At 42.6% G+C, this 21,411-nt stretch overlaps 1 protein-coding gene across 2 annotated transcripts in view; it reads left to right on the top strand.

The window, feature by feature from the left end:
• Positions 1-21,067, top strand: part of ETV5 (ETS variant transcription factor 5) — a 62,796-nt gene extending 41,729 nt beyond the window's left edge. For both annotated transcript variants that reach the window (XM_004038157.5, XM_055380974.2), the window contains exons 8-13: positions 1,291-1,550; positions 2,887-2,946; positions 9,884-9,952; positions 10,131-10,300; positions 15,243-15,344; positions 18,532-21,067. In XM_004038157.5, coding sequence (XP_004038205.1) covers positions 1,291-1,550; positions 2,887-2,946; positions 9,884-9,952; positions 10,131-10,300; positions 15,243-15,344; positions 18,532-18,753 — 883 coding nt within the window. In that variant the 3' untranslated portion in view covers positions 18,754-21,067. The remainder of the gene's footprint in view (positions 1-1,290; positions 1,551-2,886; positions 2,947-9,883; positions 9,953-10,130; positions 10,301-15,242; positions 15,345-18,531) is intronic.
• The last annotated feature ends 344 nt before the right edge of the window (positions 21,068-21,411 follow it).

The following is a 21,411-nucleotide window of genomic DNA, read 5'->3' as shown; positions in this document are numbered from 1 at the left end:
TGATTCTTCTGCCTCAGCCTCCAGAGTAGCTGGGACTACAGGCGCGCACAACCACATCCAGCTAATTTTTGTATTTTTAGTAGAGACGGGTTTCACCATGTTGGCCAGGATGGTCTCAATCTCTTGACCTCGTGATCCCCCCGCCTTGGCCTCCCAAAGTGCTGGGATTACAGGCATGAGCCACCACCGTGCTGGGCCAATTTTTTTGTATTTTTAGTAGAGATGGGGTTTTGGCACGTTGGCCAGGTTGGTCTTGAACTCCTGACCTCAAGCGATCTGCCCGCCTCAGCCTCCCAAAGTGCTGGGATTACTGGCATGAGCCACAATGCCTGGCCTGGTTTCACTTTTTATATTGGAACCTTTAATCCATATGAAATTTATTTTGGTATCTGTATAAAATGGGGTCTAACTTTTTTCCCCAACTAATTTGAAATGCTAACCTTAACAAGTAGTAAATTTTGGAATATACTTGACAGTTTTTGGCTTGCCATTAAATTCCTTTGACCTGCCAATCTCTCAATTTGTTGTATTATTGTTTTAATTATTGTAGTTTTATGACATATGTCAATAGCTAGTGGGTCCTTACGTCTTTTCAAAATAAAGTTTAGAATCATTTTGTCAAGTTAGTTGGGAAGGCATTTGCTTTTATAGATTAATTTTCAGTGAATCAATAGCTTCAAAGTCCTAAATATATTCTCTTAAATCTTTTTTCTTTCTTTTCCTCAGAAAACAATTTTAAGATTTTATTCTTATATGGCCTATAGGTTTCCTGATTATTCCTAGGAATGTTATGTTTTTTATTGCTACTATGAATGGGATTCTCTCTCTTTTTTCTTTTTAACTGCATTTTCTAACTGGTTAGTTTGTATTCAGTCTTTAAAAATTCCTTCTATCTATAGGTGAGAGAATGGATGAACTAGTGAACAAACATTTATGTATATGTTAGTGCTATTTGCAGATAATTGGTCTCATATATTCAGATACATAATCTGGCCCATCTATACGGATAGACTGTGCATAAAATATACATACATGGAAGATAAGAGGCTACCACATCATTGCTTTGATTTTTTTTTTTTTTTTTTTTTTTTTTTTTTTTGGCCACTTCCTGACTCAAGAGCTTCGAAATACACAATGTAATTTTGGGAAGAGGGTAAAATGCCCAGAAATAAGCATTATTAAGTACTTTGCAAATAATTTCATTAATTGGAACTTCTAGTCCCCAGTGCTCGATCATAGTAGGTATTCATCAAGTCTTTGTTCAACATGAAAACCTCTTTCTTCTTACAGATTTCAGAGACAACTGTCTGAACCCTGCCACCCCTTCCCTCCTCAGCCAGGAGTTCCTGGAGATAATCGCCCCAGTTACCATCGGCAAATGTCAGAACCTATTGTCCCTGCAGCTCCCCCTCCCCCTCAGGGATTCAAACAAGAATACCATGACCCACTCTATGAACATGGGGTCCCGGGCATACCAGGGCCCCCAGCACACGGGTTCCAGTCACCAATGGGAATCAAGCAGGAGCCTCGGGATTACTGCGTCGATTCAGGTCAGCATCAAATTGTGCTATTCTTTGCTTCATTCTTGCATTCTTCTGTCTCGTTATTCAGTGTCTTATACATGCAGAGCCTTGGGGACAGGAATTTTTATAAGAATTTTTTATAATTTTTATAAGAATTGCCCTCAAATAACTTAGGAGCTAGTAGAGCTGACATGTTTATGCACAATGGAATACAAAACAAAACAGAAAAGCTATGTAAGTGGTAGGAAGTGCGGTAGGCATTCAGAAGTGGTATGAAGTACATCTCTGAGTCCAAGCCTGGAGAGTGTTGGGGTTCAGTTTTGGATGGAATTTGCTCAACCTTCTCTGAGATAATACATAGATTGATCTATTCAGGCACCAGTTGGTTATGGGAAATGCTGAGGAAATAGGCAGAAGGGAGAGACCTGTTGCTTTATGACAGAAAAATTACCAAGTGTGAGGTAGTGATCGTGTGTAAACATTTCCATCAGCATTCCTCTGGAAAGCTTTGATGTATTTTTCTCAGGAGTAGCATGAACAGCAACATTTTTTCCTTTAAGACTGACATTTTGATCTGTCCTGATGGGTTTTGCACCCCACTCCACTCCCTTAAAGCAAGACGCTCAACAGAGGTTACCATATCTGTAATTCTTTGATCTGAGTTGTATTGCCAGGGTGATGGCTCATCCCACATGGACACAACTCAAATTACTGTCTTTCCTCTCGATGGACACTGATAACATGATGGCTGAAGAAGAGATCACTTGAGTGTGGTTTGGTTTCAGTATGACAGCCCCAGCATGGCAAAAATGGACCAAACTGCAATCCTCTACCCCTTCCAATGCTGGTCCTGGCTTCCTAACTTCAGGTCCCCTAATCCCTTTGGCCTAAAAATACTCCCACCTGTTGGAGCAAAATTGGATGTGACCACCAGCAGTAAAGGGGAGCAAATTAGAAAAGATCTAAAGCAGTCCTCTTCCCGTTCCCACCCTAACACCAAGGAGTCAGCATGGGCAAGAGGCCAGGCTTGGCCTTTTGAAAGCCAATATTTTTTCCCCTGCCATTGGCTCTTTCACCAGATTTAGTGTTAACTCATTTCTAACATGAGTGAACAATGAGAGTGAAACATCTTTTTTTTCCTCCCGTGACTCTTGATTAGGAGAGCCTGCCTTTCAGATGGTGGGTTATGGTGTTTGCCATCTTGCTTATTGGTGTGGCACCTCTTTCCCAGGACAAAGCCAGAAAGACATGACCCCAGAGCAGGAAGTTTAGGGGCTTTACCACAGAGCTGCAGTTGACCGATGTGCTGTTTCTGCTGCAGAAACTATTGACAGGATTGTGTCCACCTTTGCTTTCCTTTCAGAAGTGCCTAACTGCCAGTCATCCTACATGAGAGGGGGTTATTTCTCCAGCAGCCATGAAGGTAAGGAGCCTGCTTTTCTTTCCTTTTCTCTCCTCTCTCCTCTCCTTTCTTCCTTTCTTTCTCTCTGCCTTTCTTTCTCCTACCTTCCTTCCTTCCTCTTTCTTTGCTTGACTAATACCCAAGCTTAAAATTGCTCAGTTTCCAGGCTAAGATTTGAGATCATAGTTTAAACCTTGCTTAGCTCATGAATATGAGAGCTGATTGATTGTAATCTTCAATTATTTTGCACGCAGGGTTTCAGGCATGCCCCTAAGCCCTGTGAGGGCTGCCATTTTCATTAGCAATGACCCCAACTTTTTAACAGTATAGGACAATTTGGAGAAAAAACAAACCCACCTTATTTCCACATTTCCAGAAATGGAGGTTATGTTTATATAACACTATCAGCTGAAACTGGAATTTAGGAGTTATGTCAGTGAGGGTGGTTTTTATATGTTTTATAGTTATGTCAATGAGGGTCCAAGGATGTCTTAGAGTTTTAAAAGTGTGTCTCTAGGTTTTTTACTTAGTTTGAGTGCTTGGGTGGGTAACTCTTCATTGTAATTATTATTATATGATAAATGGTTGCCATTTTTAACATGGGAGGGAAATTGAAGGTATTCTTCACCAACCTTGAGGGGGCTGGTGGGGAAATGAGCTAGCAGGGGGGTAGGGAGTATTGGGGATGGGAGTGGAGAGGTATGTTATGTACAAAATGCATTATTGAAGGACACAAATGCTTTCTCATTGGATTTTTTAAAAATACCTCTAAGGAGAAACATGAGAACAGATATAAAGCAGTTTACCCACAAGCCTGGATTATCACATATCCTAACATTTATTTTTATGTGAAGATGATCGTTTTATATCAAGGGTGTATGCTGTCTGCTCAAGTTCTTGTGCCCTATCCCTTTGGGGACCAACTTAATTCAGTAAGTCTCTGAGATCATCTCACTCTAATTAGGAGCAGGAGCAGTAGGCAAGGTTGAGCCTGTGACTTTGCCTTCATTAGTGCTGACCTACTAATTAGGGTGAAAGTAATTGGGAACAAATAAGATGCATAAGTGTTCCATAGCATATGGCTTCAAGGAAGTGGTCAGAATGGAGCTAGAATGTCAGTTTCTTGGAGGAGCTTGCTTTTTTTCTTTTTTTCTTTTTTTTCCGAGACGGAGTCTCGCTCTGTCGCCCAGGCTGGAGTGCAGTGGCATGATCTCCACTCACTGCAAGCTCTGCCTCCCAGGTTCACGCCATTCTCCTACCTCAGCCTCCCAAGTAGCTGGGACTACAGGCACCCGCCACCACGCCTGGCTAATTTTTTGTATTTTTAGTAGAGACGGGTTTCACTGTGTTAGCCAGGATGGTCTCCATCTCCTGACCTCGTGATCCACCCGCCTCGGCCTCCCAAAGTGCTGGGATTACAGGCGTGAACTACCGCGCCCAGCCTGGTTTTCTTTCAAATATAAACTTTTGTAGCTTATTCTTAGCACAAGCAATAAATACTGATTACATAAAATTCAGAAAATACAAACAGACAAAAAGATGAAAATTAAATCTCACTGCCCAGAGATAACCATTAACTTGCTACATAGTCTTTCAATCTTTGCTGTGCATATGTAAATATAGGATTATACAGATCATATAGGACTCATTGTTTTATAGTCTTTTTTTAAACAATAGTCATTAACTCAAATTGAACACTTACTATGTTTCAGACACTGTTATGTGTTCTTTAGATGCATAAATTCAGTTGTTTCATTCTCATAGCAGCCCTATAGGATAGATATTTCTGGGTTTTGTTTTGTTTTGTCTTTTGAGACGGAGTCTTGCTCTGTCGCCAGGCTGGAGTGCAGTGGCATGATCTCAGCTCATTGTAACCTCTGCCTCCCAGGTTCAAGTGATTCTCCTGCCTCAGCCTCCCAAGTAGCTGGAATTACAGGCACACGCCACCACACCCGGCTAATTTTTTGTATTTTTAGTAGAGACGGGGTTTCACCATGTTGGCCAGGTTGGTCTCAGTCTCTTGACCTCGTGATCTGCCCGCCTCGGCCTCCCAAGGGATAGATGTTTCTATTTGCCCCATAGGGTAATGAAACCGAGACTCAGAGAGGAGAAAAGATGTACCCAAGGGCACGTGGCTGTAAGAGTAGAGCCAGAACTCTAAGCCAAGCCCTGTGGCTCCAGAGCCCATACTCTTCATCTCCTTCCATATTCCACAGCCAGTGTCATCTCTATAGCACCCAACATTACACTATGATTTCCTCATTAATGGCTGCACAGTACTCATTGCATGGGGATGCTTTTAGCTAATCACCTGTTGCTGAAAAGTGGGTACTTCCAGGTTATTCTCAAATTCTGTGAACATTCATCTAGCTAAGTGTTTTCTTGTTCTCTTGATTCTTGAAGCTAAGTTTCTGAAATTTCTGGGTAAAGGAGGGTATGACATTTTTTAAGGCATCTGCTGCCGGTTTTTGTGAGGGTCTGTTTTGTTGTTGTTTTTAGTACATTGTCACAGATTTTTAAATTTTACGATTTATCTAAAGAAGTAATTAGATGTGAATCAAAAGGAAGAAGGGATCCTTTTGTTGGGGGAGGATAATTGGGCTTTTAAGCTCCTGCATAAATGAATGACAGTAGCAAATCAATGGGCTCATTTGATGGAAAGGAGCCCTGGTAGGGACTGAGATCATGCTTGAGGGATATGAAAGGCCTGGAGAGGTGGGCTCAGAGCTTAAGGTTACCCTTCTGGGCAAAGGCTAACTTGGGATGGTGGATTGAGGAGTTCCCTTCTAAACACTGAAATAGGGAAGTTTTTTTAGAACACCTTCCCCAGATGTATGTCTTCTTTTTCTCAAATGTATTTCTCCCTAAAAATTTAAAGCAGTGTGATTCCCAAAATCTGTGGCAACAGCTTCACCTGGGACTTTTTAGAAATGCACATTCTCAGGACCCATCCCAGGCCTACTGAATCAGAACCCCCAGCGGTGGGGCCCAGCAGTCTGTGTTTTAACAAGTCCTGCAGGAGATTCTGATGCACCTTCAAGTTTGAAATCTACTGAGTAGTAACAGTTCTCAAGTTTGGTCAAACATTGGAATTACCTGAAGAGCTTCTAAAAATGTTGATTTCCAGGTTTCCTCCAGAGCAATTAAATCAGAAATTCTGGGGTGGGACCCAGGCTTTAGTAGTTTCTAAAGCTCCCCAGGTGATTCCAGTGTGCATCCAAGGTTGAGAGCCACTGGTCTCTGTCATTTTAAATGAAAGTCAAAAGAGCTGATACTCATGAAGCATTGGGTGGCTTTTATAAGTGATTAGTTCATAAGAGCGGTGTTTATGGGTAGCTGCTTCGCACTCACTTGGTTAGATGGGAGACCGAGTGTTGTTTCACTACCCTGTGATGTTCTGAGTAAGTGTCCAGCCCTGGAAAGGAAGGGCTGTCTCCCGGACACTGGCTGTGATGGGCACAGCTGCATGGGGCTCTTTGAGGTTCCTGAATGTTTCTACAGAAGCAGTTGATGTCTGCAGCAGGCAAACTAGGAGGGAGTGGAGGAAGAGAGGGAGGAAAACATTTTGCATAATTACAACATTTAGGAAAGAGCATGCTCTTAAGGGAAATATTTTTAGCAAGGCATTGGGTTGCTTACTACACACAGACTATCTGGTGCATTTGTGTGTGTTTTCCCTCCACCCTTTCCCATTCCTTTCCCTGACTTCACACACATCAAAGAAGTTAGTTTCAAAGAATCCAGCATTTTTAATTGTTCTAAATTACCCTGACATGCTTTTCCTATCCTTATACAGGCTTGACCACAGATGCCTGTGAAACAGTTAAGGAAACAAGTGTTTCTGATTGGCATCTGTGATTGCTAAGATAGCCATCCTGCCTTAAGTGTTCACCTGGAGTCGTTGCATAATGTTTTGAGTCTTTCGTTTCTAGTTTGCCCCTCAAAGAGGTCTCCTTCCTGCCACCTTCATTTGAGTGATTAGATGATTGTGGCCACAACTGATACAACTGCTGGCTCAAATTCAACTGACTTAAATTTCACTTAAACCAATAGTATCTTCCAGATGGTGTAGAGGACCACATGTGGCAATGACTAGAAACCACAAGATACACCACAGTGATACTTCTTATAGGCAGACCTTCATCTGATTAGTTTTGAAAACCAAACTGAGAATTTCTTCTAGATGTAGGTGGTTGTGTTTTTTTCTACGTACTGTGAATGTATTTTTCTTACCTTAGAGTAGAAGAACTCTGAAAATAACATGGCAAGTTTGACAGATATGTAAACTTGAAGTAGTTCGCTTGTAATGACTTTATAATAAGACCATTAAAACATCACCGGAATATCAAAATACATATGGAAGATCGGGAAATATGTAGCTTCCTGGCAGGCAAGGCAAAATGTTTGAAGCATAGTGGATTATGAAAGTCTTGTTGGTAATACAGAGTATACCAGTTGGTCATAAAAGTCAGTTTAGTGCCAAATTGGAAAATAAATTTATCAGGAGTCATTGAATCCCTGACTTAAAAGTTAGCATTATATTCTTAAATATTTTTTAATGAAGACTATAAAACCTCTCATTTATTCAAATATTTATTTAGTACTTATGTGTAAGGTGCCATGAGGACACTAAGATACCAAGATACGATCCTTATCCTCAAGGAATTTAGAATCTTTGGTGGAGGATATAAGATAAAGCTCTGACATTATTCAGTTAATTTCTTAATAGCACTTACCACAATGTACAATGACTATGTGTATTTTTTTAACTACCATTTATTACACACTTATGTACCAGGAGCTACTCTTGGCACTGTGGTATAAAGATAGAGAAATAGATGAGTTGAATGATACTAAATTAAACTCTTATAACACCACCATAAGGTAGGAATTATTATCTGCTGCAATGAGGACACTGGAGCACAGAGATTAATTTATTCAAGATCGCACAGCTGACTGGAGTCCATCAGTACTATGCCACCTCTCGTTTCTTTTTCTCCTTTATTGTCTGTCGCCCCCAGTTGAGATGCAGGCTCCATGAGAACAAGGACCAAGTCTACATTCTCCTGGCTACCTACTCCCTTCTAGCACAACGCCTGGCATAAATACTTAGTGGATTAAATAATACATAAATGACAATAAAATAGACTTTGATGTCGTTAAGCAACAGAGAACTAATGCTTAGGGCTGAGAAAACAAAAATGAATAATATAAACCTCAAAGCAGTCTCAGTTGTGCAGAGTTTCTTCAGTCCCAGGCCTCTTAAAAATGGTGCTGGTCCTGCCAAGAAGCTACTTGATCTGGGTTGACTGAAGAGACAAAGAATGGTGAAATTATACCTTGGCACCTTTACTCACGGATTTTTCCTTTCTTTTTTTTTATTTTTTATTTTTATTTTATTTTATTTTTTTTTGAGACAGAGCCTCCCTCTGTTGCCCAGGCAGGAGTACAATAGCGTGATCTCCACCCACTGTAACCTCCGCCTCCTGGATTCAAGCAATTCTCCTGCCTCAGCCTCCCAGGTAGCTGGGATTACAGGCGCCCACCACTATGCCCGGCTAATTTTTTGTATTTTTAGTAGAGACTGGGTTTCACCATGTTGGCCAGGCTGGTCTCGAACTCCTGACCTCAGATGATCCACCCATCTTGGCCTCCCAAAGCGCTGAAATTACAGGCTATTTGTCTTCAACAAACCAATCTAAAATCACTTATTTCCTACTCCTCCGTAAGCCACATAGCACTTGTTATTATGGCTATCCTCATTCAGAACCCTTAAAGCTTTACAGGTGCAGTCACCCTTATAATTGCTCATGGAATTATAATTGCTCACCACCGTGCCCAGCCTCGTGGATTTTTTAAGTTGCAGTGAATCCTTCTCAGACTCTAATGGAAGTCCTTCATTGCAGAGCCTTTTCACCTGCCTGCCCCCACTGCATTATCCAACACACACAGACCTGTAGTATGAGCCAGGTGAACTAACAGGAAAACGGAGCACAGGGAAGCACTGCTTATCAGACAGGAGCCCTGGGGCATTCTCCTAAGACGTGTGCTGGTAAAGGAATATGCACTGGAGACCTTACACCTTGAGACAGGCTGAACTACAAGGAGGGATGTGACCCCATCCAAGTTATCTGTTACCTGGCTTTGATTTGAACCACCAATCTTGACAAGGTGCCTAGCGACATGGTGGTTAGCACTGAATGTATATTAGGGGTTTGTGGATGAAGACTGTCAGGCCATCCTTCCTTCCTTGAGCCCTTTAACTTTTTGCCTTGCCTTCTTTTATTTCCTTTGCATGTGTTGTTGGGCCAGTTCCTCCTTGACCTCTGTTTTGTCATCTATACAGTGAATTTGTTTCATTGCTAGAAAGTCTTTTCAGATCCTCTCCACTGTTTGGTAATAATGCCTCCAATACTGCTTTCGAAATCCTCTGCAGTCCCAAGTCTTTATTCATTTTGGCAACATTCTTTACCCTTCAAGCTCTTTCGTAATTGAACGAGGTATGTGAGTAGCTTGGATGAGTTAATAGGAAAGGTTGAAATTAATTTTAGCTAAAAGGAAAATGGCAGGTCTGTGTACAGATCAACCAAATCCATCCAGCTAGGCCAACTGAAATAGAGATGTGTTTCCAGCTGTAAAGGCTTAGTCAGAGCAACATTGATCCATGCAGACCTCAGAAGCAAAATGCAAAGGAACGTACTGGTGACTCAGCACTTCCCTGCAGTCTTAGCTGTAAAAGCAGGAATTGATGCTGCTCTGACTGAGGCGCAGGTGATTACATCAGAATTGGAATGCCTAAGCCCTCTTGAAGTCCCTGAAAATTCAGTCTGCCATAGATACAGCAGTAGGACTTATGATCTGAAATGATAGGATTGCACTCTAGTCCTTAAATCCATAGTTTTAGTACAACACAGAATTTGTTAAGCAACGTAGTCTTTCTTTTTAAATTCTCTTTCAGGTTTTTCATATGAAAAAGATCCCCGATTATACTTTGACGACACTTGTGTTGTGCCTGAGAGACTGGAAGGTAAGTAGCCCCATCCAAGGTTTGTTGCCAGGTAGAGGTTTGGAGGTGTCAGAACACCTCAGCCATGACTCTCTTCCCAAGTCCAGTGATTAAATCAGCATGAACAACTCCCTTTTGTCCCAACCACCTGAGAAACTTAGGACTAAGCTATTGTGTGATGTGTCCTTGTCCCAAACAGGCAAAGTCAAACAGGAGCCTACCATGTATCGAGAGGGGCCCCCTTACCAGAGGCGAGGTTCCCTTCAGCTGTGGCAGTTCCTGGTCACCCTTCTTGATGACCCAGCCAATGCCCACTTCATTGCCTGGACAGGCCGAGGCATGGAGTTCAAGCTGATAGAACCGGAAGAGGTATGCACTGGATGCTGGACTCAGACGGGTTTTGATTTGTTGTTGATGATGATGTTTTTTGTTTAGATTTCCATTGAGGCTTTTTGTGTCAAGTCTGCTCTTCCTTCTCATTCATATTCTGGCCTGGCCAGTGGGCTTGGCCGTATCCCTCCTATTAATGGGACAGTTTCTAATACATGGACAGGCAGAGTTCTCCACTGTAGAATACATGAAAAGTATTTGTAACACTTCTGCAAAATTTAGGGGGCAAGATCATGAAGACTTATATTCAAATAGGATATGCTCTCCCTCTTGGAAAGTCTTTTTCAGGTGCTGTTTCAATGATACAGACTTGTTTTGGTCTTAGCCCCTGCAGGCCATAGTCTATCTCTGAGTCTACATGAACATATTGTATGACATTTTGACAATATATTACAGGATACAACTACCCACTGTGTGTTTCAAGTGGCTGTAGCCTGGAGAAATAAAATTGTCAGAGGTGGCTCAATCTTAATGAGCTTAGATTTTTTTTTTTAAAGGTGTGTTATGGCCGGGTGCAGTGGCTCACACCTGTAATCCCAACATTTTGGGAGGCTGAAGCAGGTGTATTGCTTGACCCCAGGATTTTGAGACCAGCCTGGGTAACATGGCAAAACCTTATCTCTACAAAAAATAAAAAAAAATAAAAATAATAAAAAATTAGCTAGGCATGGTGGTGTGTGTCTATAGTCCCAACTACTTGGGAGACTGAGGCAGGGAGGATCGATTGAGCCTGGGTGACAGAGCGAGACCCTGTGTCCAAAAAAATAAAATGAAAGTGTGTTATGTGACATCACAATAGAGTAGTTGAGAGATGATACAAACCTCAGTTATTTTAATAGGAAAAAAACACTGTTACTGTTTTTGTGCCCAGAACAGAAATACACTGTTGACAGAACCAGTACCGTTTCTTCAGTGGAGAAGACACACCCTAGAATCCCTTTCCTGAATATCACATAACAAAGTAAATTAAATCAGGCTCTCAGTATAGCATATTCTAAAGGGGTTGATTTTTAATTTCTGTTTGATTTAGAATCTAGAGAGATTATAAATGGAACAGAAATAACTGCCCAAAAAAACTGACATATGCTTCTTTTAGTAGCATGTTCTTAGGCATATAAATTAAACCAGCAGATCAAAAGGCATCTTTGGGTTGGGTATAATTAAATTGGGAACAACACTCTTAGACACTCTTAGAAAGCATTTGAACGAGAATTGCTGTTTTCAGTGTTCAGTTAACTCTAGGGCTCGCTTTAGCACACCAAAGAAATACGCTGGCATGGGGTTAACAGGAGGAGGTAGCAACCTGGGGCTTGGTTTGGAACAAGAAAGTGGTCTAAAGATTCAAATGGGAAAAGGAGGAGAATGTATGGATTAGAAATTTATGAAGAATCCTGATTGACAGGAGAAGAAGGCAGACTTCATTCAAGGCAATTAGAAAACAAGATATGCATATGTGTTCCCTGTTTTATATTCACTCACGAGAATGGAAATGTGTCAGCATCTCTAGATGGACTAATTAAACAGCTTCTATTCGGTTCAGTCTACCTTCAGAGCTGGAGTTGAGTGCCACTGTGTTAGTTTAGTGCCTACGTGTTTTTTTCTGGCTATGTAGAAATAGAGCCATGTTTTAGGCTTCTAGCATCCCTACAGAGCCATCCACCCCACGCGGACCCATGCCTCTCCTCACTGCTTTCTGAATAACGTGGCCTGGTTTATGTGAAGTTTGAGAAAAGCATGTCACCTAGGTTCACTGAGGCTTTCTGAAAGTAGTTCTGTCATGTGGGCAGCCCTTATTGATTTATCTTGTTTCACAAACAGGAGCTTTTATTATTTTATTGCCACTGCCTCGGGCCTAAGCACAGGCCGTCCAGCTGCAGGTAAACCTGGTTATGATCCTTCGTAAAGCTGTTATTGAATCTTCTGCACTCCTACCAGTGGCATAGAGAATGATGAACAGATGGCAAAGGGCCCCTGCTTTCTTACTTAATAAAGAAACTAATATTAATACAGAATGCTCATAAATGCCAGGCAGCCAAGTCATGTGAGAAGCCTATGGTGTCCTTGAGCCTCCCTCGGTTGACCGGGCAGCTTTGTTTCTTCAGGAAATGGTGCTTTCCACCCCACCTTGAAGTCCCCAAGCTTTCCCTAAGCTCCAAATGTTCCTTTCTCTTCACCCAGGATCAGTTGGGTGCCACATGTGCACGTTAGCCTCAGGACAGGTGACATTTGCTGAGCTCCCCCCGCCCCTCCTTGTATACCTGTGAGGGCCCTGTTCTTGTTAATGTCAGGAAGATACCAGCTTCTGGAAAAAGCTGTAAGAAGTCGTCATGGGGGAGCTTGAAGGGTGAAGCGGAGGAGGAAGCTGTTGGGACGTAATTGTAGGCAGCTGTGTGGCTGAGTAGTGCACTCTGGGTAATTATCCATAATATCCATTACACTGTGCATGGAAATTGTGGTTTTAGAACTGCGTTTTGGCAGGCCCCCTAATCAAATGTCTTTTGATAGTCATCCAGCTTAGCACCCTCTCAATTATGACTGACTCGGCTTTAATCTGGAGCCATTTTAACTGTGAATCTGCATTAATGAATATTTTGGGGGGTAGGGTTGTTTGTTGAACATGTGGCAGATAACTGCTGCTGGGAGGTTTGAAGGGATGGGCTGCTAGAAAGAGCCACTCCCTGGGCTGTGGCTGCTCTCTCTTTAAAGGGGAGAAGGAATAGGTAGATCCGTTAACTCCTTCAGCCTCAGTCCTCAAGATACGTGCTACCAAAGTAACTAATGAGAGAGAAGAAAGATCTGATGACAAGCTATTGCCTGCCTCCCCAGTCCCAGAAGAGGGGCAGCCCTAATTCCCAGCTGCTCTGGAGCTGAGCCGCCTCATGCATTACTGTAGAAGGAACAGCCGTGGTGAGGGCTACAGAATCACAGGGCTCTGGCCCGAGAGGATGAGTCAGTAACTATGGCTACCAGAGCTGCTTTGAAATCTGTGCGTATACCAAACCTTTCTCCAGTAAGCAACTGCATATGCAAGTGACAGCTGAGAGGTGGCCGCTGAAGTTGAAGAATACTCAAGGATTGTTTTCCACCCCTTAACATAGTAAAACGTTGAGGCTGGGCTTCTCTGAAATTTCCCTGTGTCACTTGTGGCAGACAGCAGTTAAAGATTAGTTTTATAAAGCATCATTGCTTTGAACAGGGTACAATGATGTATATTATTAGGTTAGCAGATTTCTCTTCTTACCATTATTTCTATTGGTTTTAAATGTTTATCTTCTCTAACCAGGATGTAATTTTTGGTTAATTTTGCCTTTTGGGCTGTTTCAAAGGTAGAGTTGAGTGGGTACCATATGGAGAAAAGAGGAGACCCAGGACATCGTGTCTGCTGTGGGGACATGAAGCAACTGAACGGAAATTGGACTTTCACAGGGTTTCTTGCAAGGCAGAGCAGAATCACTGCTATTATTGTAATTAAGAGAGATGCATTCTCATCAGATCATTTTTGGTTTTTATGAAAGGTCATTTTAGAATCCTGAATTTAGAAGATGTTGCTTTCATTCTGCCTAGATATTTTAAGGAAAAGGTTTATGTGAAATGCTGTTTTCTCTCTGATTCCTACTCCATGTTTAACATTTGGCTTTTAAAATATCGAAGGGGCCGGGTGCAGTGGCTCATGCCTATAATCCCAGCACTTCGGGAGGCTGAGGCAGGTGGGTCACTTGAGGTCAGGAGTTTGTGACCAGCCTGGCCAACATGGTGAAACCCTATCTCTACTAAAAATACAAAAATTAGCTGGGCATGACAATGGACACGTGTAATCCCAGCTGCTCAGGAGACTGAGGCAGGAGAATCGCTTGAGCCTGGGAGGCAGAGGTTGCAGTGAGCCATGATCATGCCGCTGCACTCCAGCCTGGGCAACAGAGTGAGACTCCATCTCAGAAAATAAAAATAAAATAATCGAAGGAATATAGTTTTTTTTTTTTTTTAAGTTTCCAAAACTGACCTAAAATGCTCAAAACGTGACCCCTGACCCCTGGTTTGCATACATTTGAAAACCTCTGAGTAAAACTCACATTTCCAGGGTTATTCTACTACCTTGACAGTCATTCTCATAAGTAGGATTTTGGAAGCTGATATACTTGAGAACAGAAATTGCTTGGCTGCCGTGATAATTGGGTAAACTCTACTAGGAAGTTTTCCTGCTAGAAGGCTGCTTTGCCCAGAGCTCCAATTATATTGCCCTATCAGTGTGCCTCAGGTGGGCTGGGTTGGATATAATGCATTTCAGAACTGTTTGGAAAGCCCTGTTAATTTTTCATTAAGTGGATAATGGTGCTACATGCTTTCATGTCCATTCTGCAAGTCTGCTGGGAGCATGGGATTGGATGGCAGCAGGCTGAAATGATCTGATTCCCCCTTAGTCCATGAGCTGCAATAAGTAAACATCTCCCAGCCCCCCTCCAATCTTATTAGAATTGAACTTTTGCTCTGCTGGTCCATTAGCAACTCACTAGTGTGTTTCTAATGTTTCAGGAATGACCATTCTAATTATTCCTTATTGACTGCTACAGAAACCATAGCACTTAATGGCAACATGTTAATGGTCTATGGGTATTGGTCAATAATTCATACGTGGAGAAACAGTAGAGGGCCTGCATCCTCTGGGATGTTAGCCAAGCCCTCTGCAATCTTAAAGTGCTAGGATTCTTCCATCTCTAGGTCTCACCTCCTAGTAGTTGTCACTGAATCATCGCCTTTGTTGAATGTTTGGTCTTGAGGGAGTTAAATGCCTTCCCTTCCAGGTCAGAGTAGCAGATCATTGACCAAAGCAGTCAGGTTACAGAACTGGCTCTGCTGGGATTGGGAGAGAACATGGGGCCCAGGGAATGCGTTTCCATTGCTCTTCACTTTCCTGTCTCTTCAGGTTGCTCGGCGCTGGGGCATCCAGAAGAACCGGCCAGCCATGAACTATGACAAGCTGAGCCGCTCTCTCCGCTATTACTATGAAAAGGGCATCATGCAGAAGGTGAGCCATTATACAAGACCCCTAGCCCTCTCTGGTCTCTTTCAAGGAAAAAGTCCAGGGCTTCTGTAGTGAGACTGGTGATCATCGCTACGAGAAAATTTTAGCCCCCTAAGTGATTCTGTGGTAGGAAACAATCTTGAGAAGACAAACTTGAGACAAGAATCAAATGAGATATAGAGTACATTTGATGCTGTTGGTTATGTGGAAACTAGAAGTTGCATGCAGAACACACAATAGAAAATTAGGCTTCTGTGCTTTCCCAAAACTGCTTCTATATATAGAAATTTCCAGAAACTTAGGCCAACTGTTGTATCCAAAAAGGACTACAGGGAATCAACTTGAAGGTCTCTACTTCAACAGCTTGATTGAAGTCTTTAGTTATTAAAACACCTAGACCTCCAAATCTGTTAGTTTGATATGCTCAGAAGTGTTAGAGGAATAAGAGCATCTGATTTTTCTTTCAGACTTACAGAAACTGGAACTCAAGTTAAAAACCCAACGTTTGTAGAATGGCAGCAGAGTCACCTGGTAGCAGGTTGCTCTTTGTGGAATAGAGGATGAAGCATATTTTGAGGAAATCAGTACAAAATTCTTCGTGGGATAGGTAGCAAGGGGCCACAGTCTTAACATCCCATGGATAAGTAGAAGATGGGAATGGCAAGTCTTTCTTAGCTACCAAATTCGTAATGTACTGTTGCCCAGATACTAGCATTTACACATTGAGCCAGTCTACCTGGCAGTAGCCAATAAGATGAACGTGGCAGAAGCATATGGGCAAAACTGCTGAGAACTTGTCTACAAGAAGCCAGATTCATCTTTCTCATAGGCGAGTGGTAATGTGACCCCATATTCTCCTCGCCACCTTAAAAAATACTCAACAGCTCATTGTGATTTTCTGGATAAACTCTAGACTTGTTAATGCGTCATACAGGCTCTGAGGCTGTTCCCAGTCTGGTCACCACCCAACTCTCGTTTCTTCACTCAAACTTGACGGCTTTCACCAGCATAGCCACCTTTTAATTTAATGTAGTATTTGTTTGCCAAAGAATACATGTTACATGCATGTACATTATCAAGCATACCATAAGATGCAAGACACCTATTAAACTGTCATCCTACTTAAGACCTAGAACATTCCTAATGCTCTCAGTACCTGGCCAGCCCCTCCTTGTTTTCTGTCACCTTTCCATTTCAGATTGGGTTAGGTAGTCCCCTTTGCTGCTTCTGATGGCACCAGTACTTGTTCCTACCACTGCTCTTCTCACTGTGTCTTAACTCCTTTCTTGTTGCTACCCCCCACTGGAGTGTAAGCTCCTTTGGGTTAGGAATTGAGGTTTAACTTAAGTGCTTGATACAGAGTTAAATGCTGTAGGATAGGTGGTCCCCTACCCTACCTCTCCTTTTTTTAAAGTATACGGTCCAGTGGTTTCACAGAGCTGTACGACCATTACCACAATCAATTTCAGAACATTTTATCACCCCAAAAAGAAACGCCATACCCATCAGCAGCCACTCCCCATTGTCCTCTATCCTTCTTAGAGTTGATATCATCAGGCCAAATCCTAAGTTCAGGTGGGAGAGCCATTATTCCTTTGCTGTTCCCAACTCCACATCCAGCATGGGGAGATGCAACCCAGGACACAGTAACTTGAACCAATGGAAATGAGCTGTCCTTATGACTAGCTTCTGTGTTTTCTAAGGGAGTAGAAGAGAACTTTATTTCTGAGAATAAGTAGGCAAAGAGTACAGGAAGGCCCAGGAATGAGGCTTCGTGGGCTCAGATCCTAACACTTCAATTTGTTAGCCGTATGATTTGAGGAAAGTCACCTGATCTCCCAAAGCCTCTATTTCTATTAAAAATGTAGATAATAATTCTTGCTGTAATCCCACAGGGTAATATATTTGAAAATATTTCAGAAATAATAATGTGCCATCCAGTGTAAGGAAGGGGTTATTATTTTATTTGTTACATGACTCACGAGTAAATGAGAGCTCATTAAAAGGTGAGTGATAGCCCGTCAGTGTGTAGAGAGACTTAGAAAAGCTGTAGTCCCATGCCCTCCATTTTTGAAGGGAAAATTGAGGTTCACAGAGGTTAAGACTCATTAGTGACTAAACCAGGACTGGAAGCCGTGCAACTCCCAGCTTCTGATCTAGGATTATTTCCGCTGTGCTCTCCTGCCTCACTCTTCCACACAAACTAATTTTTGGGGTTGGGCTTTAAGGTAAAACCAGCGTACAACACTAACTAGAGGTGGTTGATTGGTAGAGATCTGGAAGCAGAGCCATACTTGTTCAATTAAAAAAAGATTTTAGAATCACAGCAGAATGACTGAAGGGCAGGATTAAACTCAACAGTTTGCATTTTTAAATCTAAAATGTTTATCTTATCAGTAATTTTGGCTGCCTTCCCTTCCCCCCCCCCCCCCCCCCCCCCCCCGCGTCTCCAGACAGAAGCCGATTATTGGGTTTGATTTTCGGTATTAGGTGCCTCTTGTACTATTGCTGAACAACCAGCAGAGAGAAGGTGATCCCATTGACGCAGATGGCTCATCAGCCACATACCATGAGATCCTTGAATAACCAAGACCTTCTGGTTCTAATATTATAATGCAGAAAACCCATAGAAAGGTAGTTGGCAGTTCCCTCAGTGTAGCAGAGCCATGCGATGAGTCATTTAAAGCTGCAGGTAAGCCAAAAGCAATTCTTTTCGGCTTTGGAACATACTTAAGGCTTCTGCACAGGCTCGCTCTCATCAGATTTCTAACCTTTCTAAATAACAAGGCCATACTGTGAAGACTGTAAACTCTGGAAGTGACTAAAAATGTGGTCAGGCTTCTGCCTTGCACCTGTCAGTCCTTAAACCTTTTTTGGAACACCAAACTCCAGGCTCAGCATAACCATGCTTTCAAAGCTGTCACTGGAAAACAGAAAGTGAAGATTTTCGTTTAAGAGTCCATCTAGTGTGAATTCGAAATTCAGATATCTTCTTTTTTAACTGCTATAGTGTCAGTAAAACACTTGGCAGATAATAGGTTCCCAGGAGTTCTCAAAATAAGTCTGAGTGATTGGGGTAATCGGCTGCTCCTTTGGTCCCTGGCTTTGTGACTTAGGAATACCTCGTTCTCTTCCCCTGATCCCATGCCCTGTTCCAACTGGGCCCTGTAAAGTGTGTGTTCTCCCGCAGGTGGCTGGAGAGCGATACGTCTACAAATTTGTCTGTGACCCAGATGCCCTCTTCTCCATGGCTTTCCCGGATAACCAGCGTCCGTTCCTGAAGGCAGAGTCCGAGTGCCACCTCAGCGAGGAGGACACCCTGCCGCTGACCCACTTTGAAGACAGCCCCGCTTACCTCCTGGACATGGACCGCTGCAGCAGCCTCCCCTATGCCGAAGGCTTTGCTTACTAAGTTTCTGAGTGGCGGAGTGGCCAAACCCTAGAGCTAGCAGTTCCCATTCAGGCAAACAAGGGCAGTGGTTTTGTTTGTGTTTTTGGCTGTTCCTAAAGCTTGCCCTGTGAGTATTATCTGGAGAACCCAAGCCGTCTCTGGATTGGCACCCTTAAAGACAGATACATTGGCTGGGGAGTGGGAACAGGGAGGGGCAGAAAACCACCAAAAGGCCAGTGCCTCAACTCTTGATTCTGATGAGGTTTCTGGGAAGAGATCAAAATGGAGTCTCCTTACCATGGACAATATATGCAAAGCAATATCTTGTTCAGGTTAGTACCCGCAAAACGGGACATAGTATGTGACAATCTGCATCGATCATGGACTACTAAATGCCTTTACATAGAAGGGCTCTGATTTGCACAATTTGTTGAAAAATCACAAACCCATAGAAAAGTAAGTAGGCTAAGTTGGGGAGGCTCAAACCATTAAGGGTTAAAAATACATCTTAAACATTGGAAAGCTCTTCTAGCTGAATCTGAAATATTACCCCTTGTCTAGAAAAAGGGGGGCAGTCAGAACAGCTGTTCCCCACTCCGTGGTTCTCAAAATCATAAACCATGGCTACTCTTGGGAACCACCCGGCCATGTGGTCGCCAAGTAAAGCAAGCCCCCTTTCTCTTCCCAATCACGTGGCTGAGTGTGGATGACTTTTATTTTAGGAGAAGGGCGATTAACACTTTTGACAGTATTTTGTTTTGCCCTGATTTGGGGGATTGTTTTGTTTTGGTGGTTGTTTTGGAAAAACAGTTTATAAACTGATTTTTGTAGTTTTGGTATTTAAAGCAAAAAAACGAAAAACAAAAAACAAAAACAAACCTTTTGGTAACTGTGCACTGTGTCCTTTAGCCAGGGCCGTGCCAACTTATGAAGACACTGCAGCTTGAGAGGGGCTTTGCTGAGGCTTCCCCTTGGCCATGTGAAAGCCCGCCTTGTTGCCTGCTTTGTGCTTTCTGCACCAGACAACCTGATGGAACATTTGCACCTGAGTTGTACATTTTTGAAGTGTGCAGGGCAGCCTGGACACAAGCTTAGATTCTCTATGTATAGTTCCCCGTGTTCACTAACATGCCCTCTCTGGAAAGCATATGTATATAACATGTGTCATGTCCTTTGGAAACCTGGTCACCTGGTGAAAACCCTTGGGATTCTTCCCTGGGCATGACTGATGACAATTTCCATTTCATCAGTTTGTTTTGTTTTCCTTTTTCTTTAAATCTTGGACTTTAAACCCTACCTGTGTGATTCAGTAGGGTTTGAGACTTACGTGTGATACTGACAGGTAAGCAACAGTGCTAGCATTCTAGATTCCTGCCTTTTTTTTAAAAAGAAATTATTCTCATTGCTGTATTATATTGGAAAAGTTTTAAACAACCAAGCTAAAGCTATGTGAAAGTTGAGCTCAAAGTAGAGGAAAAGTTACTGGTGGTACCTTGCTGCCTGCTCTGCTGGTAGAATTCTGTGCTCCCCGCGGCACTAAGCACATTAAGAATGACTACACTGTTCCTCGTATGTGAAGGAGGCAGTGCTGACTCCGTGAGTGTGAGACACATGCTTTGAACTGCTTTTCTATTCATGGAGCACTCCATAGTCTCAAACTGTCCCCCTTAGGACCAACAGCACATTTGTGAAGAGGTTCACAGGGATAAGGGGTGCACTTTATAGCTATGGAAACATGAGATTCTCCTCTATTGGAAGCTAATTAGCCCACAGAGGTGGTAAACCTGTAGATTGGGCCTTAATTAGCATTGTACTCTAATCAAAGGACTCTTTCTAAACCATATTTATAGCTTTCTTAACCTACACATAGTCTATACATAGATGCATATTTTACCCCCAGCTGGCTAGAGATTTATTTGTTGTAAATGCTGTATAGATTTGGTTTTCCTTTCTTTACTTACCCTGGTTTGGATTTTTTTTTTTTTTGAATGGATTTATGCTGTCTTAGCAATATGACAATAATCCTCTGTAGCTTGAGCTACCCCTCCCCTGCTGTAACTTACGTGGCCTGTGCTGTCACTGGGCATAGGACAGCGGCATCACCGTTGCATTCCCATTGGACTCATGCACCTCCCGGATGGTTTTTGTTTTTTTCGGGGGTTCTTTGGGGTTTGTTTGTTTGCTTCTTTTCCAGAGTGTGGAAAGTCTACAGTGCAGAAAGGCTTTAACCTGCCAGTTGATTTGAAATACTTTCCCCTGCGCAGGGCCGTATGCATCCTGCCAAGCTGCGTTATATTCTGTACTGTGTACAATAAAGAAGTTTGCTTTTCGTTTACCAAGCACCCGAACCTGCCTCTTTCTTGCCCTCATTGGTCTAATTTTAAAGCAGGCAAAAGCCCCCTGGCTTTCTCTCCGCCCCCACCCTAGCCCTCTCAACAGTTTAGCCTTACCAATGGACAGTGGCATCGAGGGTAGTTAGGGAACTCTGTTACCTGGAAATAGATGTACACAGCTCCTCTTAAACTCCAGCTAAAAATTTAATCCAAAGAGGTAGAAAGTCGAGAGATCCTCTTCCCAGCCAATGGTGAGCTGAGATCACCTCATCCCCTTGAGCCCACCAGGCCACCAATTCTTAGTAACTCTTTTTTTAAGTGTAGCCCATGTTTGGCTTTGGGTTGT

The sequence above is a fragment of the Gorilla gorilla genome, chromosome 2 (genome assembly GCF_029281585.2).
Source record: "Gorilla gorilla gorilla isolate KB3781 chromosome 2, NHGRI_mGorGor1-v2.1_pri, whole genome shotgun sequence".
In the NCBI taxonomy this organism is placed as follows: domain Eukaryota; kingdom Metazoa; phylum Chordata; class Mammalia; order Primates; family Hominidae; genus Gorilla; species Gorilla gorilla.
The sequence above is the reverse complement of the archived record's forward strand: the minus strand, read 5'-3'. Positions and strand labels throughout refer to the sequence as shown.